At 48.0% G+C, this 19,996-nt stretch overlaps 1 protein-coding gene and 1 long non-coding RNA gene across 3 annotated transcripts in view; one reads left to right on the top strand and one right to left on the bottom strand.

Moving 5' to 3' along the window:
* The window catches only part of LOC133124187 (serine/threonine-protein phosphatase 2A 55 kDa regulatory subunit B beta isoform), a 78,088-nt gene extending 58,901 nt beyond the window's left edge, over positions 1-19,187 (bottom strand). The window contains exons 1-2 of one of the 2 annotated variants that reach the window (XM_061235156.1): positions 19,074-19,187; positions 18,886-18,963 (exon numbers count right to left, since the gene is read on the bottom strand). In XM_061235156.1, the coding sequence (XP_061091140.1) occupies positions 18,886-18,963; positions 19,074-19,083 (88 nt within the window). In that variant the 5' untranslated portion in view covers positions 19,084-19,187. Of the gene's footprint in view, positions 1-10,017; positions 10,478-18,885; positions 18,964-19,073 lie in introns of those variants that run through there. The other variant, XM_061235157.1, reaches the window with a different exon arrangement.
* LOC133124188 (uncharacterized) lies at positions 9,452-14,430 on the top strand. Its single transcript, XR_009708290.1, has 4 exons — positions 9,452-10,066; positions 10,264-10,350; positions 11,023-11,068; positions 13,560-14,430. It is a non-coding gene; the product is annotated as an uncharacterized LOC133124188 (long non-coding RNA).
* Positions 19,188-19,996: the final 809 nt, after the last annotated feature.

Genomic DNA, 19,996 nt, shown 5'->3' with positions numbered 1-19,996 from the left:
CTCCCCACAGTGCCCTGCTCTTGTCCTGGGTGTCCCTCTACCCACAATGCCCTGCTCTTGTCCTGGGTGTCCCTCTCCCCACAATGCCCTGCTCTTGTCCTGGGTGTCCCTCTCCCCACAGTGCCCTGCTCTTGCCCTGGGTGTCCCTCTGTTCCCCCAGCGCTGGGGTACAGACACGGGCCTTGTTTGGCCAGAGTTCAGCTCTCAGCGCTCAGCTCTCAGAGCTCGTACCAGCTGGTGTTCCCGCTTCCTGTAAACACCGTGAGCACGGAGCGCCGGCGCTCTCTCGCTGCGGTCGCCCCGGCGACCCGACCGGAGCCCGTCAGCTGCTGCGTCCCGCGTGCGTCACGAGGTGCCGACACAAAGCGGGAGCTGAAGAGCTGCTCCCTTTCATTCCCAAACCCGGAGCGCTTTTCATTCCCAAACCCGGAGCGCTTTTCATTCCCAAACCCGGAGCGCTTTTCATTCCCAAACCGGGAGCGCTTTTCATTCCCAAACCCGGAGCGCTTTTCATTCCCAAACCCGGAGCGCTTTTCATTCCCAAACCCGGAGCGCTTTTCATTCCCAAACCCGGAGCGCTTTTCATTCCCAAACCCAGAGCGCTTTTCATTCCCAAACCCGGAGCGCTTTTCATTCCCAAACCCGGAGCGCAGGAGGGATGGGAGCAGGCTTGGGGCGTTGGGAGGGGAACGTTAACGGGACGAGAGAAAGCTGTGTTATGTGCTGCGTGTTATGAAAGGGATGAACACAGCGTGAAGACGCCCGTCAGCCTGTCACTCAGCGAGAGATTTCATCTCCAGCCCCACATAACGGCCAGAAACACTGAACTTTCCAGATACGACACAGAACACAAGAGTGGAGACAAACTAAGACCTGCTGGTTTAACTGAGCACAAAGGAGAATGTGTGTGTATGAGTTTGTGAGAATGTGCAAGCGTGTGAGTGTGCTTATGTGTGTGAGTGAGAGCTTGTGTGTGCATCTGTGTGAATGTATGTGTGTACGTTTGTGTGTGCTTGTGTGTGTGTGTGTGTGTGAGTGTGTGTGAGTGTGTGTGAGTGTGTGTGTGAGTGTGTGTGTGAGTGAGTGTGTGTGTGTGAGTGTGTGTGTGTGTGTGTGTGTGTGTGAGTGTGTGTGTGTGTGTGTGTGTGTGAGTGAGTGTGTGTGTGTGTGTCCTTGGGCTCAGTTGGAAGTAGCCTCTCACCGTCCCCTCTGTGCCCTCCCAAGCTGTCAATCATCCTGTTAGAGCTCCCCAGAGGGCGTGGCATCCCCCAGCCCCGCCCCCAGGGCTCAGGTGATGAACACAGTCTCTCTCAGAGTGATGAACACAGTCTCTCTCAGAGTGATGAACACACAGCCTCGCCCAGAGGGATGAACACACAGATGCTCATCTCCACATGTTCTCTGATCTGGCAGTAAAAACACCGTGTATGTACAGTATCTACATATTGTCCTTTGAGGTGCTGGCTCTCCTGTAGTACTGTGTGTGGTGCTAGCAAATTTTAGAGACCGACGCAGTCATCCTTATACAACAATGTCACCAAACCAGTACACATGAATAATTAACGAGCAGAGCTATTTCTGCAGTATGTTCATGAAACACCTGTTTATGGGGAACAGAACCCCCCCATCCCCCCTCACACCGACATGTGTACATTCTTACAAAGGGGCTTTCTCTGAGCCGTCCAAAGCTATGCTTATGATTACTGGGGGAGAGATGAAAAGATAGAGACAGAGAGAGAGAGGGAGGGAGAGAGAGAGAGAGATAGAGACAGACAGGGACAAAAAGAGTGAGAGAAAGAGTCATAGAGACAGAGAGAGACAACCCATAATGGGCATAAATAAATGATGAAGATCTTTAGAAGAACGCACACATTTAGCCTGCTGTAGGGCTGTCTGTTTGGAGGCCAGGAGAGCAGCAGCACCCTAAAGACCAGACCAACACAGAGCTCCCTAAAGACCAGACCAACACAGAGCTCCCTAAAGACCAGACCAACACAGAGCTCCCTAAAGACCAGACCAACACAGAGCTCCCTAAAGACCAGACCAACACAGAGCTCCCTAAAGACCAGACCAACACAGAGCTCCCTAAAGACCAGACCAACACAGAACTAAAAGGCAGACAGACAGGCAGACAGACAGACAGACAGGCAGACAGCAAGTGGCTCGCTCAGGTCTGTTTAGCCTGGATGTGCCGTTGACACACCGGAATAAACTCATAATATAATAAACTCAGCTCCACGGGCGTGGCACATGGAGAGGGGGGGGGGAGGGGAGAGGGGGGGGGGGGGAGAGGGGGGGGGGAGAGGGGGAATGAGACGTCAGAAACTGAGAGATAACAGCTGCAGGATCGCAGAGCGCCATGGGCCGGCGCCGGATCTGTCAGACTGAGAGACTAACTGACTGAGCTCTAACAGACACACTGAGCTCTAACAGACACACTGAGCTCTAACAGACACACTGAGCTCTGACAGACACACTGAGCTCTAACAGACACACTGAGCTCTAACAGACACACTGAGCTCTAACAGACACACTGAGCTCTGACAGACACACTGAGCTCTAACAGACACACTGAGCTCTGACAGACACACTGAGCTCTAACAGACACACTGAGCTCTGACAGACACACTGAGCTCTAACAGACACACTGAGCTCTAACAGACACACTGAGCTCTAACAGACACACTGAGCTCTAACAGACACACTGAGCTCTAACAGACTGACACACTGAGCTCTAACAGACACACTGAGCTCTAACAGACACACTGAGCTCTAACAGACACACTGAGCTCTGACAGACACACTGAGCTCTAACAGACACACTGAGCTCTAACAGACTGACACACTGAGCTCTAACAGACACACTGAGCTCTAACAGACACACTGAGCTCTAACAGACTGACACACTGAGCTCTAACAGACACACTGAGCTCTAACAGACACACTGAGCTCTAACAGACACACTGAGCTCTAACAGACACACTGAGCTCTAACAGACTGACACACTGAGCTCTAACAGACACACTGAGCTCTAACAGACACACTGAGCTCTAACAGACTGACACACTGAGCTCTAACAGACACACTGAGCTCTAACAGACACACTGAGCTCTAACAGACTGACACACTGAGCTCTAACAGACACACTGAGCTCTAACAGACACACTGAGCTCTAACAGACTGACACACTGAGCTCTAACAGACACACTGAGCTCTAACAGACACACTGAGCTCTAACAGACACACTGAGCTCTAACAGACACACTGAGCTCTAACAGACAGACAGACTGAGCTCTGACAGACACACTGAGCTCTAACAGACTGACACACTGAGCTCTAACAGACACACTGAGCTCTAACAGACACACTGAGCTCTAACAGACACACTGAGCTCTAACAGACTGACACACTGAGCTCTAACAGACACACTGAGCTCTAACAGACTGACAGACTCAGCTCTAACAGACAGGCAGGCTGGATATGGCAGGTTAGACCTGTACCTACACACGCTAAAGTAATCCATCACACTGTGCTCAAGGCCTCAGAGCTGTCCCCAGCCATCTGGCCAACCACCCCTCCTCTCCCTCCTCCTCCTCCCCCTCCTCCTCCCCCCTCCTCTTCCCCCTCCTCTCATCCCTCCTTCCTCACACTCCTTCCATCCACTCCCTTGTTCATTCAGGCTTGTGAAGGTGTCAGTAAGTCACCGCTCCGCCAGGCTTCATAAAGGTGTCAGTAAATGTAAATTCTGTGGCTGAAAGTTGCTGTGTTGGCTCTTTTCTTCACAGTCAGTCACACAAAACCGCCCTCCTAAAATAAATACTAACACTTCAGCTCTGTAGAACACGGATTATTTCTATGCACCCATGACATGTGTACATGTGTGGTGTATGTGACTGCGACTGAAGAGGACATCCAGCGGATGTACAGGGTGGGATTTTGGGGTTCAGGGTGAGAGTGTGGGGCAGCAGATTTTGGGGTTCAGGGTGAGAGTGTGGGGTAGTGGATTTTGGGGTTCAGGGTGACAATGCGGGGTTCAGGATTTTGGGGTTTGGGGTGAGAACCAGGACTAGAGTCTCAGTGCATGCTCCTGGGCCGGACGGTACACTGGAGACCCGCTACCCTCCTGTGCATTGACTACAAAATCCAGTTGAACACTCTGGCTATCCGAAAGCTGGAAAATAAATGACATTTTTTTGATAAAAATCTTCCTAATTGTCACCTGGTGTTGGACATTTCTGAATGAATAGGGCTGAGAGTGTAATCTCTCTTATCCAGTGCTGGATGACTGAAGCCTTTGAGAAATACAGGAAACTAGCCTAGCCTTACAAGCCTACTTCCCAAAGCATTAAGCTCTACTCCACTGTCACCTATATCCACACATGCATACTTGATTTAATGTATTCATGACAGTATTAAAATGAATGTGATATTGGCTCTGCTGATTTAGAGATTCATCAGTGTCTTAATCATAAAGCCACACACAGGAGGTCTGAGCTGAATGAACCCATCTCGGATTCGAGGCTGGAGTAAGATAAGGTTTTTCATATATCCTCTCTATTTTGGGACAGGAGCGAGTATGACCCTGTCCCACTGACCCTGTCCCACCCCGGCATCACATTTCTCCTCTGTAAACAGTAACAATAATAAGAACAACAAAAACCTTAGTTTTAATGCGCAAATTGCACAAAGCACTGAACAAGGAGATCAAGGAACATCAATAAAAGCTAATAAAAAAATACAACAAAGCAATTAGGTTAATGAATTCAACATCAAGGCTGCTAAATCAATAAGAGGAGCTATTGCCCAAACTAAAAATAAACATGCATGTCTGACACAGTTAAAAGCAAGCCTACAAAAGGGTGTTTTAACGGAGGTTTAAAAGAACACAGTGAAATCAATAAAAACAGGGGGCAGGATAAAGCGCACCAGTCTCTCCTTCAGCCCATTTCCTCTGCAATATTCATCCCTTCTCACACTCGCCAGCCTCATGTCTTTAGCCGTCCCGTTAGCAGCTGAGAGAGAATTTATGTGTACTATAATTCCCTTTTGCAGGAGCACTTGTGTTTGTGTGCGGATTACCTGAAGTGCCTGTGCTCTGCGTTTCTCATGACTGTATTTATGACTGCGTTCCATTTGCGAATCTCTCATTTCATATTTCATCACTGTAAACTGTAAACCCCCCCCGTTCTGGGAAACTCTGTTTCTGGTGTTTGTTCAGGTCTTGGAGCAGGTCCACTAACAGAAATATGCCACGTCAGCTCTTAATGTCAATCAGAGAGACGCATGAGCCGGGGGCCCAACTCCTGTTCCTGCAGATCTACCGTCCAGCAGGCTTTCACTCCAACTCACCCCCAGGGGGAGACTGAGGGAGCGGGAGACTCCGGGGGGAGACTGAGGGAGCAGGAGACTCCAGGGGGAGACTGAGGGAGCGGGAGACTCCGGGGGGAGACTGAGGGAGCAGGAGACTCCGGGGGGAGACTGAGGGAGCGGGAGACTCCGGGAGGGGACTGAGGGGGTCCTGTGTGCATTTGAGCCGCATTTTGATGTTCCGTGTGTGGAACAGTGATGGCAGGATGTTCCATGTGTGGAACAGTGATGGCAGGATGTTCTGTGTGTGGAACAGTGATGGCAGGATGTTCCGTGTGTGGAACAGTGATGGCAGGATGTTCTGTGTGTGGAACAGTGGTGGCAGGATGTTCTGTGTGTGGAACAGTGGTGGCAGGATGTTCTGTGTGTGGAACAGTGGTGGCAGGATGTTCTGTGTGTGGAACAGTGGTGGCAGGATGTTCTGTGTGTGGAACAGTGGTGGCAGGATTTTCTGTGTGTGGAACAGTGGTGGCAGGATGTTCCGTGTGTGGAACAGTGGTGGCAGGATGTTCTGTGTGTGGAACAGTGATGGCAGGATGTTCTGTGTGTGGAACAGTCCCGCTTGTTTTCCCTGACACAAGCACACAGCCGCCAGCACACCAGCCAGCCCCCACCAGGGCCTAATCAATCAGGGAGAGGGCGACACGCTCGGCTCCTGGGCGGGGAATCGGGGCGGATCACACCGCGGACAGATAGAGGTCCGGGGAGCAGGACTGCTCCAGTTTGACAGGGCGTTATCTCTGCATTCCAGGGGGCCAGGAATCCCGCCTCAAGGCAACACTAACGACTGAGACCAAGGCACTCTTCTTCCCTCAGTGACGCCCCCACGGCTGCAAACAGCAGGTCCGCCCGCGGCTTCAGCTCAGCCAAACATAGACGAAGTGTACACACCTGTTCACACGGAGTTTTCCTTTTCATGTATTTTGAACAAATCAATCCTTAGCTACGTTACTAAGATAGCTAGTTTGCTCATCTGTCGCTATTAGTTGGCGCGTACTAAGAGCCAGTCGTCACTGAGGGACCATGGTCTCGCCCAGCAGCACAGAGGCTACCATTTTTATTATACACCGGCTGATGTCCCTCCCAGCACACATTACAGCGCCCCCCAAGGGCAGAGGGAGGTACTGCTGCTAGGGGAAGTCTGCCCCCTGCAGCTGAGTGTCCGCAGGGCTAATCGGCCGGAGGCAGGGGCAGCACACACACAGGGGCAGCACACACACACACACTCACACCCACACACACACACACACACTCACACCCACACACACACACACACACTCACACTCACACTCACACCCACACACACACTCACACTCACACTCACACTCACACTCACACTCACACTCACACTCACACTCACACCCACACACTCACACCCACACACTCACACCCACACACTCACACCCACACACACACACACTCACACAAACACACACACACTCACACACACACTCACACACACTCACACACACACACACACACACACTCACACACACACACAGGCGGGAGCCAATCACCTAGCCCCACACAAACACTCGGGCTGCCGTCCAATCGCATTTCCTCTGGCCGTAAAGTACACTTCATTCTCCCAGCCTGGGGGGGCGGGGGGCACATAAACAATAATACCCCCCCCCCCCCCCCCCCATGGACCCGGCCCTGTGCCCTGACCACTGCTGTTCCCAGTTAGCACGATTAGCAGTGATTTACGCTTTTCTGGCTGGTCTCCACTGCTGTTTATACAGTTCTGTTGGCCCAGAAGCAACACTGCAGATGTGAAAATGTACTTTAAAAGCAGGAAAACAATGATTTATTGAACAGAAATGACCAAAGAGACTGTGTGTGTGTGTGCGGTGTGCCCTGCACCAAAGCACATAAAGTACAATACACCCAGAGCTTGTCAGGACAAAATATTCAGCACATAACAAAAACATAATTCTGCCACTAGTGTGTACAAAACTATAAAAAATAACATTTGCTCTGTTTAAATATTGCTCAACTAATTCCCTTGTGTGAAGTGTGAGTTCAACAGAATAATATGAGAGAATCACAAATCACAAACGAATCCCCCCTCTGCCCAAACGCTGCTCCCATGGCAGCAGAGCCCCTGCGGAGAGCGCCCCCTACAGGCCAGGCTGAATAATTCCTTATTTTACTCACTCAGACTGAAAGCCCTTACAAACCTTCCCTAACCCGGCTGACTACCTGCGGCTCAACCAGCGACACCTCTTTAAGGGATGCACAGCGGACGACATTCAGTGCTTTCCCTGCTATACCAGCTTGACTGGCTCCAACACTGAGTTGGTCAAGCCGGTCTCAAGCTGGTCCAGCTGGGTTTGAGCTGGTCAACCAGCTGTTGCTGGTAGCATGTCTGAGCTGGTCAAACCATGTTGAGTGTGGAGCTGGTCTGAACTGGTCAACCAGCTCCATACAGCTTGAGCTGTTTTTTTCACCATGGTTGTCAGCTCCAACAAGCCCCCACAATGATGAACACATCAATAAATGCTGTTATGGACAGCTGTTACAATTTTATCTTTACAACGTATCTATGCCTCTTTTCATTTATAATATTGCCCCTGACATGAAAAGAACTTTCCCAGTCACAGAATTGATTGGCAGGTGATTCGTGGCAGCCATTTTGTGCCACATCGCTCACCACACATGAGCAAATGCACACTTCAACTCATCTGGGTCAATGGGTGGAGGAGTAAAAAAGGCCCGAACCAGTACGGTGGTAAACTGTTTAACCAATGAGAAGTCATGTGAAATCTTTTCTTTTTCCATAATTACTGGCCACATGGTCTCAATAAAGGACTCTTTATGACTTCATATTCACATTCAATACATGACTCATTTTTCAATTGATATCCACTCCATATATTTATACTGCAGTTTCTATTTATTAGCCCCTCGGGGGGGGTGATTTCATCGCACCTGCACATTCCTTTTTATAATCCTGTTTTATTATTTTTCCAGTGAGTTAAACTCACGCTGGCAAAGGGCTCTTTCCAATCGCTTAAGTTTCACTGCCTCAGTCCTTTCCTTGCTCCTCACCCCACCCATCCAGGGAGGCAAAAAAAAGAGGCAAGAAAAGAAAGAAAACTTTAATTAGGCAAACGGAACGGCCTTGCTCCGTCAAACGTCAGTTACAGACGTTACAGCGGCGTATGCGTGGCAGATAAGGTAGCGAGAGGTCGATCATTTATGCTCACTTAGGCATTCAGCTGCTGCCACATGATTGGCTGATTAAATATTTGCATTAATACACTGGTGTACAAGTCTACCTAATAAAGTGATCACTGAGTGTGTATAGCGTTTATATTTGTGAAGGGGAAACTTACAGGTTGTGATGTTATTTCAAACAGTTGCTACAAAAGCACTGGTGGTTTCTTAATGGCTACTTGAACAAAATAATTTGTTGTTGTTGTTAGCAGTAGTAGTAGCAGTTTGTAGTATGTGAAAAAAATGTGTCAAGTAATAAAACCAACACCATATGTGAAACCAGGTCATAATCTAAATCAGTTTCTGGACCTCTTCTGTGTACTTCTTGCCAGCCGCAGCACTAAAGCTGTTGGTATGTGAAGCACTGCGGGAACTGGTGGTGTGTGCGTGTGCGTGTGAGTGTGAGTGCGTGTGCGTGTGCAGGCTTATTAAAGGAGCTCTGGCTCAATGCGTCGGCCTCTTAGCCCGCGAAGATGTGCACGCGAAGGGCGCTTTTATGTTCATACTCAACAAGAGACAAATTACAAATAAGTGTAAACAACGTATTCCGTGGCTCAGTGTGTTGGTTAAGGCTGAACATGAGGTAGCCTGTTCTAGTTTGTGTTTGGCGAGTTTGTGTTTGGGGAGGAAGACCGTTTTTCTCGGGGAATAGCCACATGACCTCTGTTTCAGAGGCTTGTATGTTGCGCATGACGAGCATGACAATCGTGACACGCGCTTAATGGACTGCGGCTCACTTGTTCTGCCCGCGCCCGAGTGGGCTACAGCGCTTTTAGCGTAACTGTAATCTCACGATGTAAGTTACGTCCTGTGTTGCGTACACATATACAACCCAACTGCTCCCTGCCATGAAAAACTCACTGAATTTACTAAATCGACGTCGGGTCAGATTAGTAGCTACGTTATAAGTTCGGCAGTCAGATGAAAACCCGTTAAAACATGTTTGTGCATACCCCCAAGTGAGCCTATTTTTGTCTGTAACCCAACTTCCCACGCTGAGTTTGGCAACTTTCGCGGTCTGGAATGAAAATCAGATTTGCAGACTTGGGCGCCCGCCAGCCGTCATCATCGGCACCTCTTTGACACACTGACGTCTCACACTCGCAGGCTCCGGTGAACGCTACCGTCGGTTTTCCAGGCCAGACACTCAGAAACACAAATCAAGCAATATAGAATTACATCATTTCCAAAAACCCCACTGCGTCTGCCCAGAACTCGGCTGCTGGGTTATAAGCAAACACGGAGAGCGAAGTAGGCTATAGTGTAGCCGGGTTTTGTACGGCTTGTGCCGCCGCTAAACAGATCTTTTTGCGCTCTACACCATTCCAGGCACCCCCTCACCGCCCTTCTCGCCTTCAAAACACTTCGTTTCCCGGCCACCCCCTTACCGCACATACACACAGCCCCCCACAGCGACCCCCACGTCCCTACCTTCCGTGTGACAACTGGAGGACAGGATTGTACTCGGAGGTCGGAAGAGGTAAGGCAGGTAGCGGGAAAAGCATTTCATTTTTCCCGTTTTTTTTTTGTTTTTTTTTTTTCGTTTACGGGTGGCGCCGTCAGTGCGTTAGTCCCACATCCAAGCCGCCTATGACAGAGCGGGACAGACTCCCGCTGTTTTCCTGGGAGCTAAAACGGCATTACTTTTTTACTAGCGTGTCAATCCTTCTTTTACAGCGGGCGAGGCGAAGGGACAGGAGCGGTCTCCGAGTGGGGCTGTTCCCTCGTTCACCATGGTTCCTTCCCCCGTCAGCAGGACGAGAGGTTGTGCATTTTCTTCCCGACGGGGAGGGGGCGATGGTGGAGGAAGGGGGGAGAGGAGGGTTGTATTTTTGCCCGGACCGTGTCTGTTGTACCGTCGCTTGTCTTGCTCTGTCAGTGAAGCGGGGCTATCGGCTCTACCGTCCCCGCTGTGAGGAAGTTTACTGTCCCAGTAAATACCGGATCCCTGCCGACCTCTCATCACCCCCATCCCCCGACCCCTCCCTCTGCCCCTGTCTGCAGCTGCACGTTCGCGCCTGTATATACAGTATATCAGTAATAACACAATTTATTTACCCTATACACACACCGGTAGAAATAGCTACTGCACGTACGTAATTCAGACAATAATAACATCAGCAGCAGGGAAATAATAATAATAAGAACAGCAATTTAAAAAATAGCAACAAAACAAGAACAATAATAATAGCTGTTGTTGTGCTTTTGCATTGTTGTAGAGTAGTTATCTTCAAGCCAAGAAAGTGTTTCAGCCCTGCTGAAAAGAAACAGCTCAAGATAGGTTTTGCAATAGCTGGTAATCTCAAATTCGTCATAGCCGGATTTTCCACCAGCGAGTGCTACTTTAAGAAGAGGTTGCAGCTAGGCGCTACAGACAGATTGTTCTGAAATTCTGGATACTTCGTGAAATCTTACGTGTACTTTCTGTTTTCACAGACTCTGCGGGACTTTGAGTCCTCCACGCACGAATGTTGTTTTGAAGGTCAGAGCCCTTTTCATTATTTTGTCAGTGTGATCGCATGGAACAGAAGTCATAACAGTATCACGCTGGGATGTTGCGTTAGCACAGGGAGTCCTGTATTGGCCCGCATCTTGTTCATGATCAGTGAGACTTCTCACTGGGACTGGACAAACAGCCAAAACAATCAATCGCCTATTTCAACCGAAATCTGTTTGGCACTTTAAAAGCACACACTCCACTCTCCCTGGCCAGGTGTATACACCGAGTGTCTAAACATCAGCTCTGAAGAATAATGAAAACCAGCATTTAAAGGCATCAATACAAGCCATACACATTTTTAAGAATATCTGCAAATAGTTCTAGGTGATTTCCTGCATACCCTAGGAGGATACACCATAAAAACACAAACAAGGATGCTGTTGACAGTCTGAGATGGCACACTCTATGGTCCCTGGTTCATTCATATTGAAATGAGAGGGTTTGATACAGCAGGAGGGGACAGGAGAGAACAGACCTGTCAGTCAGTCGCTGAAATAATCAATATAACGGTCTGCGTCTCTCACTCAGATACACAGGACTCTCCTCATGCTGTGTGAAATCAGAAGCTTTTTCCGACAAAGGGAGATATTTCAGGAGTTATAAATGCAGAGTAAGTAAAACAGTAAAACCTGGAACAGCTCTTTTTATTTCAGTCCATCTTCCAAATTTGGGAGGGTTCCGGATTTTACTCAGTGCAGTTATCCAGCTAACTCAGTAATCCTGCTTTGTGGGTTTTACTTAGTGCAGTTATCCAGCTAACTCAGTAATCCTGCTTTGTGGGTTTTACTCAGTGCAGTTATCGAGCTAACTCAGTAATCCTGCTCTGTGGGTTTTACTCAGTGCGGTTATCCAGCTAACTCAGTAATCCTGCTTTGTGGGTTTTACTCAGTGCAGTTATCCAGCTAACTCAGTAATCCTGCTTTGTGGGTTTTACTTAGTGCAGTTATCCAGCTAACTCAGTAATCCTGCTTTGTGGGTTTTACTCAGTGCAGTTATCCAGCTAACTCAGTAATCCTGCTTTGTGGGTTTTACTCAGTGCAGTTATCCAGCTAACTCAGTAATCCTGCTCTGTGGGTTTTACTCAGTGCGGTTATCCAGCTAACTCAGTAATCCTGCTTTGTGGGTTTTACTCAGTGCAGTTATCCTGCTAACTCAGTAATCCTGCTTTGTGGGTTTTACTCAGTGCAGTTATCCTGCTAACTCAGTAATCCTGCTTTGTGGATTTTACTCAGTGCAGTTATCCAGCTAACTCAGTAATCCTGCTTTGTGGGTTTTACTCAGTGCAGTTATCCAGCTAACTCAGTAATCCTGCGTTGTGGGTTTTACTCAGTGCAGTTATCCTGCTAACTCAGTAATCCTGCTTTGTGGATTTTACTCAGTGCGGTTATCCAGCTAACTCAGTAATCCTGCTTTGTGGGTTTTACTCAGTGCGGTTATCCTGCTAACTCAGTAATCCTGCTTTGTGGGTTTTACTCAGTGCAGTTATCCAGCTAACTCAGTAATCCTGCTCTGTGGGTTTTACTCAGTGCGGTTATCCAGCTAACTCAGTAATCCTGCTTTGTGGGTTTTACTCACTGCAGTTATCCAGCTAACTCAGTAATCCTGCTTTGTGGGTTTTACTCAGTGCAGTTATCCAGCTAACTCAGTAATCCTGCTCTGTGGGTTTTACTCAGTGCAGTTATCCTGCTAACTCAGTAATCCTGCTTTGTGGGTTTTACTCAGTGCAGTTATCCTGCTAACTCAGTAATCCTGCTTTGTGGATTTTACTCAGTGCAGTTATCCAGCTAACTCAGTAATCCTGCTTTGTGGGTTTTACTCAGTGCAGTTATCCAGCTAACTCAGTAATCCTGCTTTGTGGGTTTTACTCGGTGCAGTTATCCAGCTAACTCAGTAATCCTGCTTTGTGGGTTTTACTCGGTGCAGTTATCCAGCTAACTCAGTAATCCTGCTTTGTGGGTTTTACTCAGTGCAGTTATCCTGCTAACTCAGTAATCCTGCTTTGTGGGTTTTACTCAGTGCAGTTATCCTGCTAACTCAGTAATCCTGCTCTGTGTAACAGGGCCCTGGTCTGTTTGAACACTAACAGCCAAAAGCGCTGACAAACCTGTCAGCATTATGACTCTGGGGATCAGAGTCTCTGTGACTCACTGTGACTCTCTGTGACTCTCTGTGACTCCTCTGACTCTCTGACTCTCACACAGAGAGATCTGGAAGCCTTTTCTGTTCCCACGGCTTTGATTTAATCTCTTTTTCCATTCGCTCACCCTCTCTCCCCCTCTGTCTCTCACTCTCTCTCCCTCTCCCCCTCTCTGTCTCTCTCCCTCTCTCCCTCTCTCTCTGTCTCTCCCTCCCTCTCGCTCTCTCTCTTTCTCTCTCTCCCTCTCTCGCTGTCTCTTTCAGGAACATCAAAAGTCTCTCTCTCTTTTTCTCTTTTCTTTTATTTCTCCCCAAATTTGAATAAAAATCACTTTAGCACTTCATTGTGGGAGGACCAAGACGTGAGTGTCGAGACATCGGCCACAGAACCCACACAGTTCTATTCTCTGAGGGGGGGAGGACCAAAGCTTCCTGTTTCCTGGAGTCGGCTGCATTTGACATTCCTGCGCCCGGCTCCTGGCGGGATTAAAGTTATAATAAACGTGCTTTTACGGAGTGAGAGCTTTTGTACGGAGTAATGAATTCTGGGCTCGGCTGAATGAGGACCCCCACAATGCTCAGCTGGAACTGGGACTTCCTGTCTCGGGTCCGGGCCTGGACCCCCGCCCAGCTGCATGCTGGGATACTGCCAGGCCTCCAGACCACCCATTTTAGCCCTGGGTGGTTTCTGAGGGATTATGGGTAAAGAGGAACCTGCCCTGAAATCATGACTGCTCCCTAATGCAGCACCAGACCTGGGACCCATCTGTAATTCCTTTGGATTTTCTGAGCTCGATTAATCTTGCCTGTTACAACTGAGCCTGCCAAGAGGACCAGAAGGCGGGGATTGCACTTTTTGCAATGCACCAGACAAGCTCACTAAAGCGTAGACAAATATTTGAATCCAAAACACTCCTGTATTTGACCCTGGTATTGCCACATCACTATCTTTGTTCTTGTTTACGGCCTGTGTGGGGTGTATTGTGTTGTTTACTGCCTGTGTGAGGTGTATTGTGTTGTTTACGGCCTGTGTGAGGTGTATTGTGTTGTTTACTGCCTGTGTGAGGTGTATTGTGTTGTTTACGGCCTGTGTGAGGTGTATTGTGTTGTGTACTGCCTGTGTGAGGTGTATTGTGTTGTTTACTGCCTGTGTGAGGTGTATTGTGTTGTTTACTGCCTGTGTGAGGTGTATTGTGTTGTTTACGGCCTGTGTGAGGTGTATTGTGTTGTTTACTGCCTGTGTGAGGTGTATTGTGTTGTTTACGGCCTGTGTGAGGTGTATTGTGTTGTGTACTGCCTGTGTGAGGTGTATTGTGTTGTTTACTGCCTGTGTGAGGTGTGTTTTGTTGTTTACTGCCTGTGTGAGGTGAGTGGGGAAATGTGATTTTCCTGGAACCTGTAGCTACTGGAGCGGTGGCAGGTGACTTCAGAAGTGCAGACGTTCTGAAACAAGGAGAGATTTACTCCTCCTGCTGTGTCATTGCCCTGCTGATCTTCCCCATTAGCTCCTCCCACCAGGCTGTGTGTGAGAGATGGGGCGGTGATTATGTGTCCAATGCTGTTCAATTTAATTTTTTTTTTTTTGTCTCAAATATGTACGTAATTGTCTCGGATTCAAATACTTTTCTGTGCTCGATTAATCTTGCCTGGTGCACCTGAGCCAAAGAAGAGGACCAGTAGTTGGGGTTTGCACTTTTTGAGAGTATTTCATGAGTTCCAATACACCAGACAAGTTCAGTAAAGCGTAGAAAACAGTTACATATATGACCCATGTCTGATCTCAACAGACAGACTTGTTAACCATTCAGTGACCAGGAGGGGGCGCTGGTGCATCATGGGCCATGAACTGTGATTATGAGACAGAAAGAGAAACAATCTACTAATAGGCATTATTTTCACACACACTGTATTTGCCCTGTTGCCTGTTTTACAGCCTGTGAAAGCCACAACGTTGTTTATAGCACCATCCTGTGGTGCTCTTTAGCAGTACACTCTGCAGTAGCTTTGCATAAACATTCCATTCCTGAAACAGGCCGTCACCGGCATGAGGTCACACTGTATGAAACACTCCTCTACAAAATAAAGACCAAGCAAATGAATCTGCACTCTATGAGCTAATGTTGCTGTGTTGTCACCAATCGTTAATTTTATCTGTCTGTTTATTCAGTAGTAGTTTACTCTAGTTTTGACCATAGTCTTGCTTTTTTAACATAAAGTAAAAAACATAAAAAATGCATTAATTACCTGTGCGTTTGAACTATATTGCAAGTCCAACCTTATGTGTCTGTGATGATCATGAGCTATCACCTCTGTTCCAACTGGCTTTTCTAGATTACATTTACATTAGTTATTTAGCTGAGGCTTTTATCCACAGCAACTGACAGTCGATAAGGCCAGTCTGGCAATGCAGGGTTAAGGGCCTTGCTCGAGGGCCCAACAGCTGTGCGGATCTTATTGTGGCCACACCGGGGCTTGAGCTGCCAACATTCCGGGTCCCAGTCAAGCACGTTAGCCACGAGGCCAGGCTCATAGGGCAACGTAGGACTGCCTGTCCTTCTGCACGGGTGATTATGATGAAAGAACTCCTGGTTAGAACTTTGCTCGGGGGTGCAGTAGCAGTAGCAGGAAACCCAGGGTTGGAGCACACACCCTTCTGGTTTGACCGCCCCATGTGATCTGGGAGCTCCTATCATCCTCCTCCAGGGCCTTTAATAGCAGGGCCCCCTGCCCAGTTCCGTCACCGTGGTTACACCCCCCCCCCCCCACCCCCACCCCAGCAGGTGTTAATACCACGGAAACGGACGAGGGGGGGGGCGGGATTTGGGGGTGCCATCTGTCAGTCCCTCCAGAGACGGAGAATATCAGAGCAGCGACTTCCTGTGCTCCTGGAGTCCACAGACCCTGCGGTTTAGACAGAGGCCTCGTGCATATTCATGAGCTCAGGGGCGCTATATTTAGAGGTGTGGGCAGACTCATCGCCTCGCTGAGGAAAGAGGACATGAAAGATGAGGAGAAAACACACGTGTGATAAACGGGCCGCTGATTCACCTCAAATATGTAATCGTTTTGGATTCAGAATTTTTTTTCTGGTTTATGAGCTTGTCTGGAACCCATTAAATTCTCTCGAAAAGTAGATGGATCCAAAACAATTACAGGTCTGCGATGCATCACTGACAAGATGGTGTGTGCAGTTTGTAGGGACACTGATATGGGTGGTGTGTGCAGTTTGTAGGGATACTGATATGGGTGGTGTGTGCAGTTTGTAGGGACACTGATATGGGTGGTGTGTGCAGTTTGTAGGAACACTGATATGGGTGGTGTGTGCAGTTTATAGGGACACTGATATGGGTGGTGTGTGCAGTTTATAGGGACACTGATATGGGTGGTGTGTGCAGTTTGTAGGGACACTGATATGGGTGGTGTGTGCAGTTTGTAGGAACACTGATAAAATGGTGGTGTGTGCAGTTTGTAGGGACACTGATATGGGTGATGTGTGCAGTTTGTAGGGACACTGCCACAGTGATGCTGCTGTTTGGAGGAGAAGTCAGAGGCATGGTGAGGGAGGGGCTCCCAGCACACCTGCACACACCTGCACACACCTGTGTCTGGCAGCAGCCTTCCTGCAGAGCGCGGCTGCGTTGGAGTGAGACTGCAGGTGATGATATTTTGTGAAGCAGTTCAGGGTAAGAATCTTTGGCTCAAAGGTATAATAGCAGCATCACACCCGGGAATTAAACCTGCAACCTTGTCTGAAGTCCAGTCCCATTTTATGATTTCATTGAACCTTTATTTAAAGAGTGTAGGTTAACTGAGCTGAGTTACTGAGTTACAGGTACACCCTGTTGATGGCCAAATAGTCTAACCTGCATGTCTTTGTACTGTGGGAGGAAACCTACATAGGCACGGGGAGAACGTGCAAACTCCAGGCAGAGAGGCCCCGGCCGGGACTCGAACCCAGGACCTCCTTGCTGTGAGGCGACAGTGCTATGCAGTGCTGAATCACCATGCCCCCCCCCCCCTGCCCCCCCTACACTGACACATCCAGCACTGCCCGGCACTGTGGCTTATCTCTACGGGAGCTAATGCTGCTAGCACCCTAGGGGCATCCTCTACCCACTGCTACATCGGCCTCCTCCTTAATCCTGCCCATCTGCCCTCCTCTGCTTCCCCCCTCAACACCTCCACCTCTGCCAGAATCCACGGTCCTGTGTGTCTCCTCATAAACTGCCCTTTAACACAACGCCACGAGAGCGGTGACCTTAAGCCGCCCGGGGGAAAAAAGCTTTTGACTGGAACCGTTAACGTCGATGGGTGCGTCAGTGACTGCGCGTTTAGCTATTCATAGCATAGCATCGCTAATAACAGTGTTCACTGATCACACATCCATTCACTGCGCAGCCGCGGCGTGACACGAGAAGGGTGTACTGAGCCACTTTCTGATGACTTGATGAATTCAGATCACCATGGTAACGGCTTGATTTTTCAGTAGAGAACACTAGGGACCCGCGCTTCGGCTTTGAGGAGCTAAGCGGCTATGCTTCGATAGTGCGATAGCATCCGCAGCCGGTTCTGTGATGACCTGTGGCCATCTGAAGGTTTTCACTTACACAAATTGCAAAGTTGAGGAGGAAAAATATTTACTACTTAGACGGCAGATAGATGTCAAGAATACAACAAAATCATGCACTAAGATGGTAGGCTATAGTTGGGTAGCAGTAGTGGTTCAGGTGAGCTCATAATGTAAAACAACAGGTTGCACAGACACGATTAAACATGGGCTATGTAGGCTCATATAGCCCATGTCACCCTGATAATCAGTCGGCTAATTACCATCAATGGGTTACTCAAACTATACATTATACACATGTTATTTAAGATGAGTTGAAATTGCACCATTTTGCAGTTTTAAACAAACATTAGATTCAGGGCTGTCAAGAGAAACAACATAACTGGCGATATTAAACCCAATATTAATGCCGAATGCCTTTGAAGCTTTCAACAAAAATACAAGCAGATTAGGACCATTTCTGAACACAGTTTAACACTACGTACAATGTCTTTAAAAATGACATTTAACTGTGTTTTTTTCAAGTGCACATAAGGGTGAAATTGTAATTAACGAACCTATCAAGCCAGTTGTCTTTAATTGTATTGGGTTTACCGGATTATCTCAGCTCTGACCGAAATACGAATAAAGCTATTATTAAACGTAGTAGCACGAACTGCTAACATGTAGGTGGATGCGCTTTTATTCTCTCATCCGAAGGCTTTGAGCAGGTTTTCCGCCGCGTCCGCGTCCTCGCACTTATGCAATCGGGTACAGAGAGAAGGAAGAGGTGGCGCGCAAGTCTGGTTTCTATAGTTACAAGCCAACCAATGCTGCATCGTATTATACTCCACAGTTCCTCCCAACAACTTCAAAATATAACAATCGTGACTGCGCAGCCATAAATAGACTACAGTTACTATAAACTGTCATCACTGTACACCACACATAAAACCACACATTCTTTCTCGTCGTTTACAAACGGGGTTGTGTAGGCTAGGCTATTTATTCATAATATCATTATACACACATGTGACAGTTATATAACTGAAGGTGGCCGTTGAGACACATTTAAAACGCGCGTGACGGGCTGTCGGTCAGACTCGTGACTTCTTACCTTCCGTGACATTAACCTCCACCGCACCTTTCACCTGCGCGAGACACCAGCGCGCGTCCTCCGCGCTCCCTCCGCGACCTGCACAGAACCACCGAGCCCAAACATGTCAAATACCGACTCGTTTCATAACTGGACCACAAACCTACCTGTAACAAATGTGAAAAACAAAATCGATGTAGTTTACCTACCAGGTATCATATCTATTCCCTGATAGCGCTCTCACCACTGCGCCCCTTTTCGATGGCGATGCCCCCAAATCCAGATACAGTAACAACTTGATCCGACAGCTCCGCTGCGTGGATAAGGGGAGGGCGATATGAAACGATGCTGTCAGCCTGTCCAAACTATTTAAATGCCGTTTCAAAATGGCGAGAAAAAAAAACGCGATAAAGTCTGCCCACCTTCGGTGAGTGATTCGGCGCTGCGGGCGTTCAGACAGCGGGTTTGATCTCCTGCGGAAGGCAGCGATAGAAAATGTCACACACTTGACAACAAGGGGTCAGTGGTTGTGTTGCTCCTTGACCCGTTTTGCCAGATGCAATGACTTGGGATACAGGAGAAGGGCATAGAGATATATACCCCAAAACTCCCCCGTAAATCAAAACAAAAACACCAAAGCGCTGAATTTATTTGAGTATCTGAGCAGCTTACAGCTTTCTCACATCTGAAAATTACACTTTACGGCTGACCTTATCCGAACCCGAGGACCTATTTTCAGCCTATTTAGATCTCAATGAACCACAACATGAGTGACGTCCTACATTTGTTTTTTTTAGACAGTGCTTATCAGAGTTGATGTAACAGAATGCTGTGGTGTGTTGCCCTTTTCACATTAAAATGAGATTTCCACACAGGACCAGTGACTGGACAAGATTCACGTACAACTGGTCATTTTATTCCCAGATTGATTGTAATAATAATAATAATCCTAATCCTAATCCTAATACTACTACTACTACTACTAATAATAATAATAATAATAATAATAATAATAATAATAATAATAATAATAAAAACACAACTCTTGGCGCATAGTTTCCCAGGACATAGAACACCTGAAACGGCCACCAGCGATAAACGAGTTAATCCTGTAAATATCGTGCACAGTGAT

This window comes from Conger conger, chromosome 3 (assembly GCF_963514075.1).
Source record: "Conger conger chromosome 3, fConCon1.1, whole genome shotgun sequence".
Taxonomy (NCBI): domain Eukaryota; kingdom Metazoa; phylum Chordata; class Actinopteri; order Anguilliformes; family Congridae; genus Conger; species Conger conger.
Note: the sequence above shows the minus strand (reverse complement) of the source record. Positions and strands in the feature narration are given on the sequence as shown.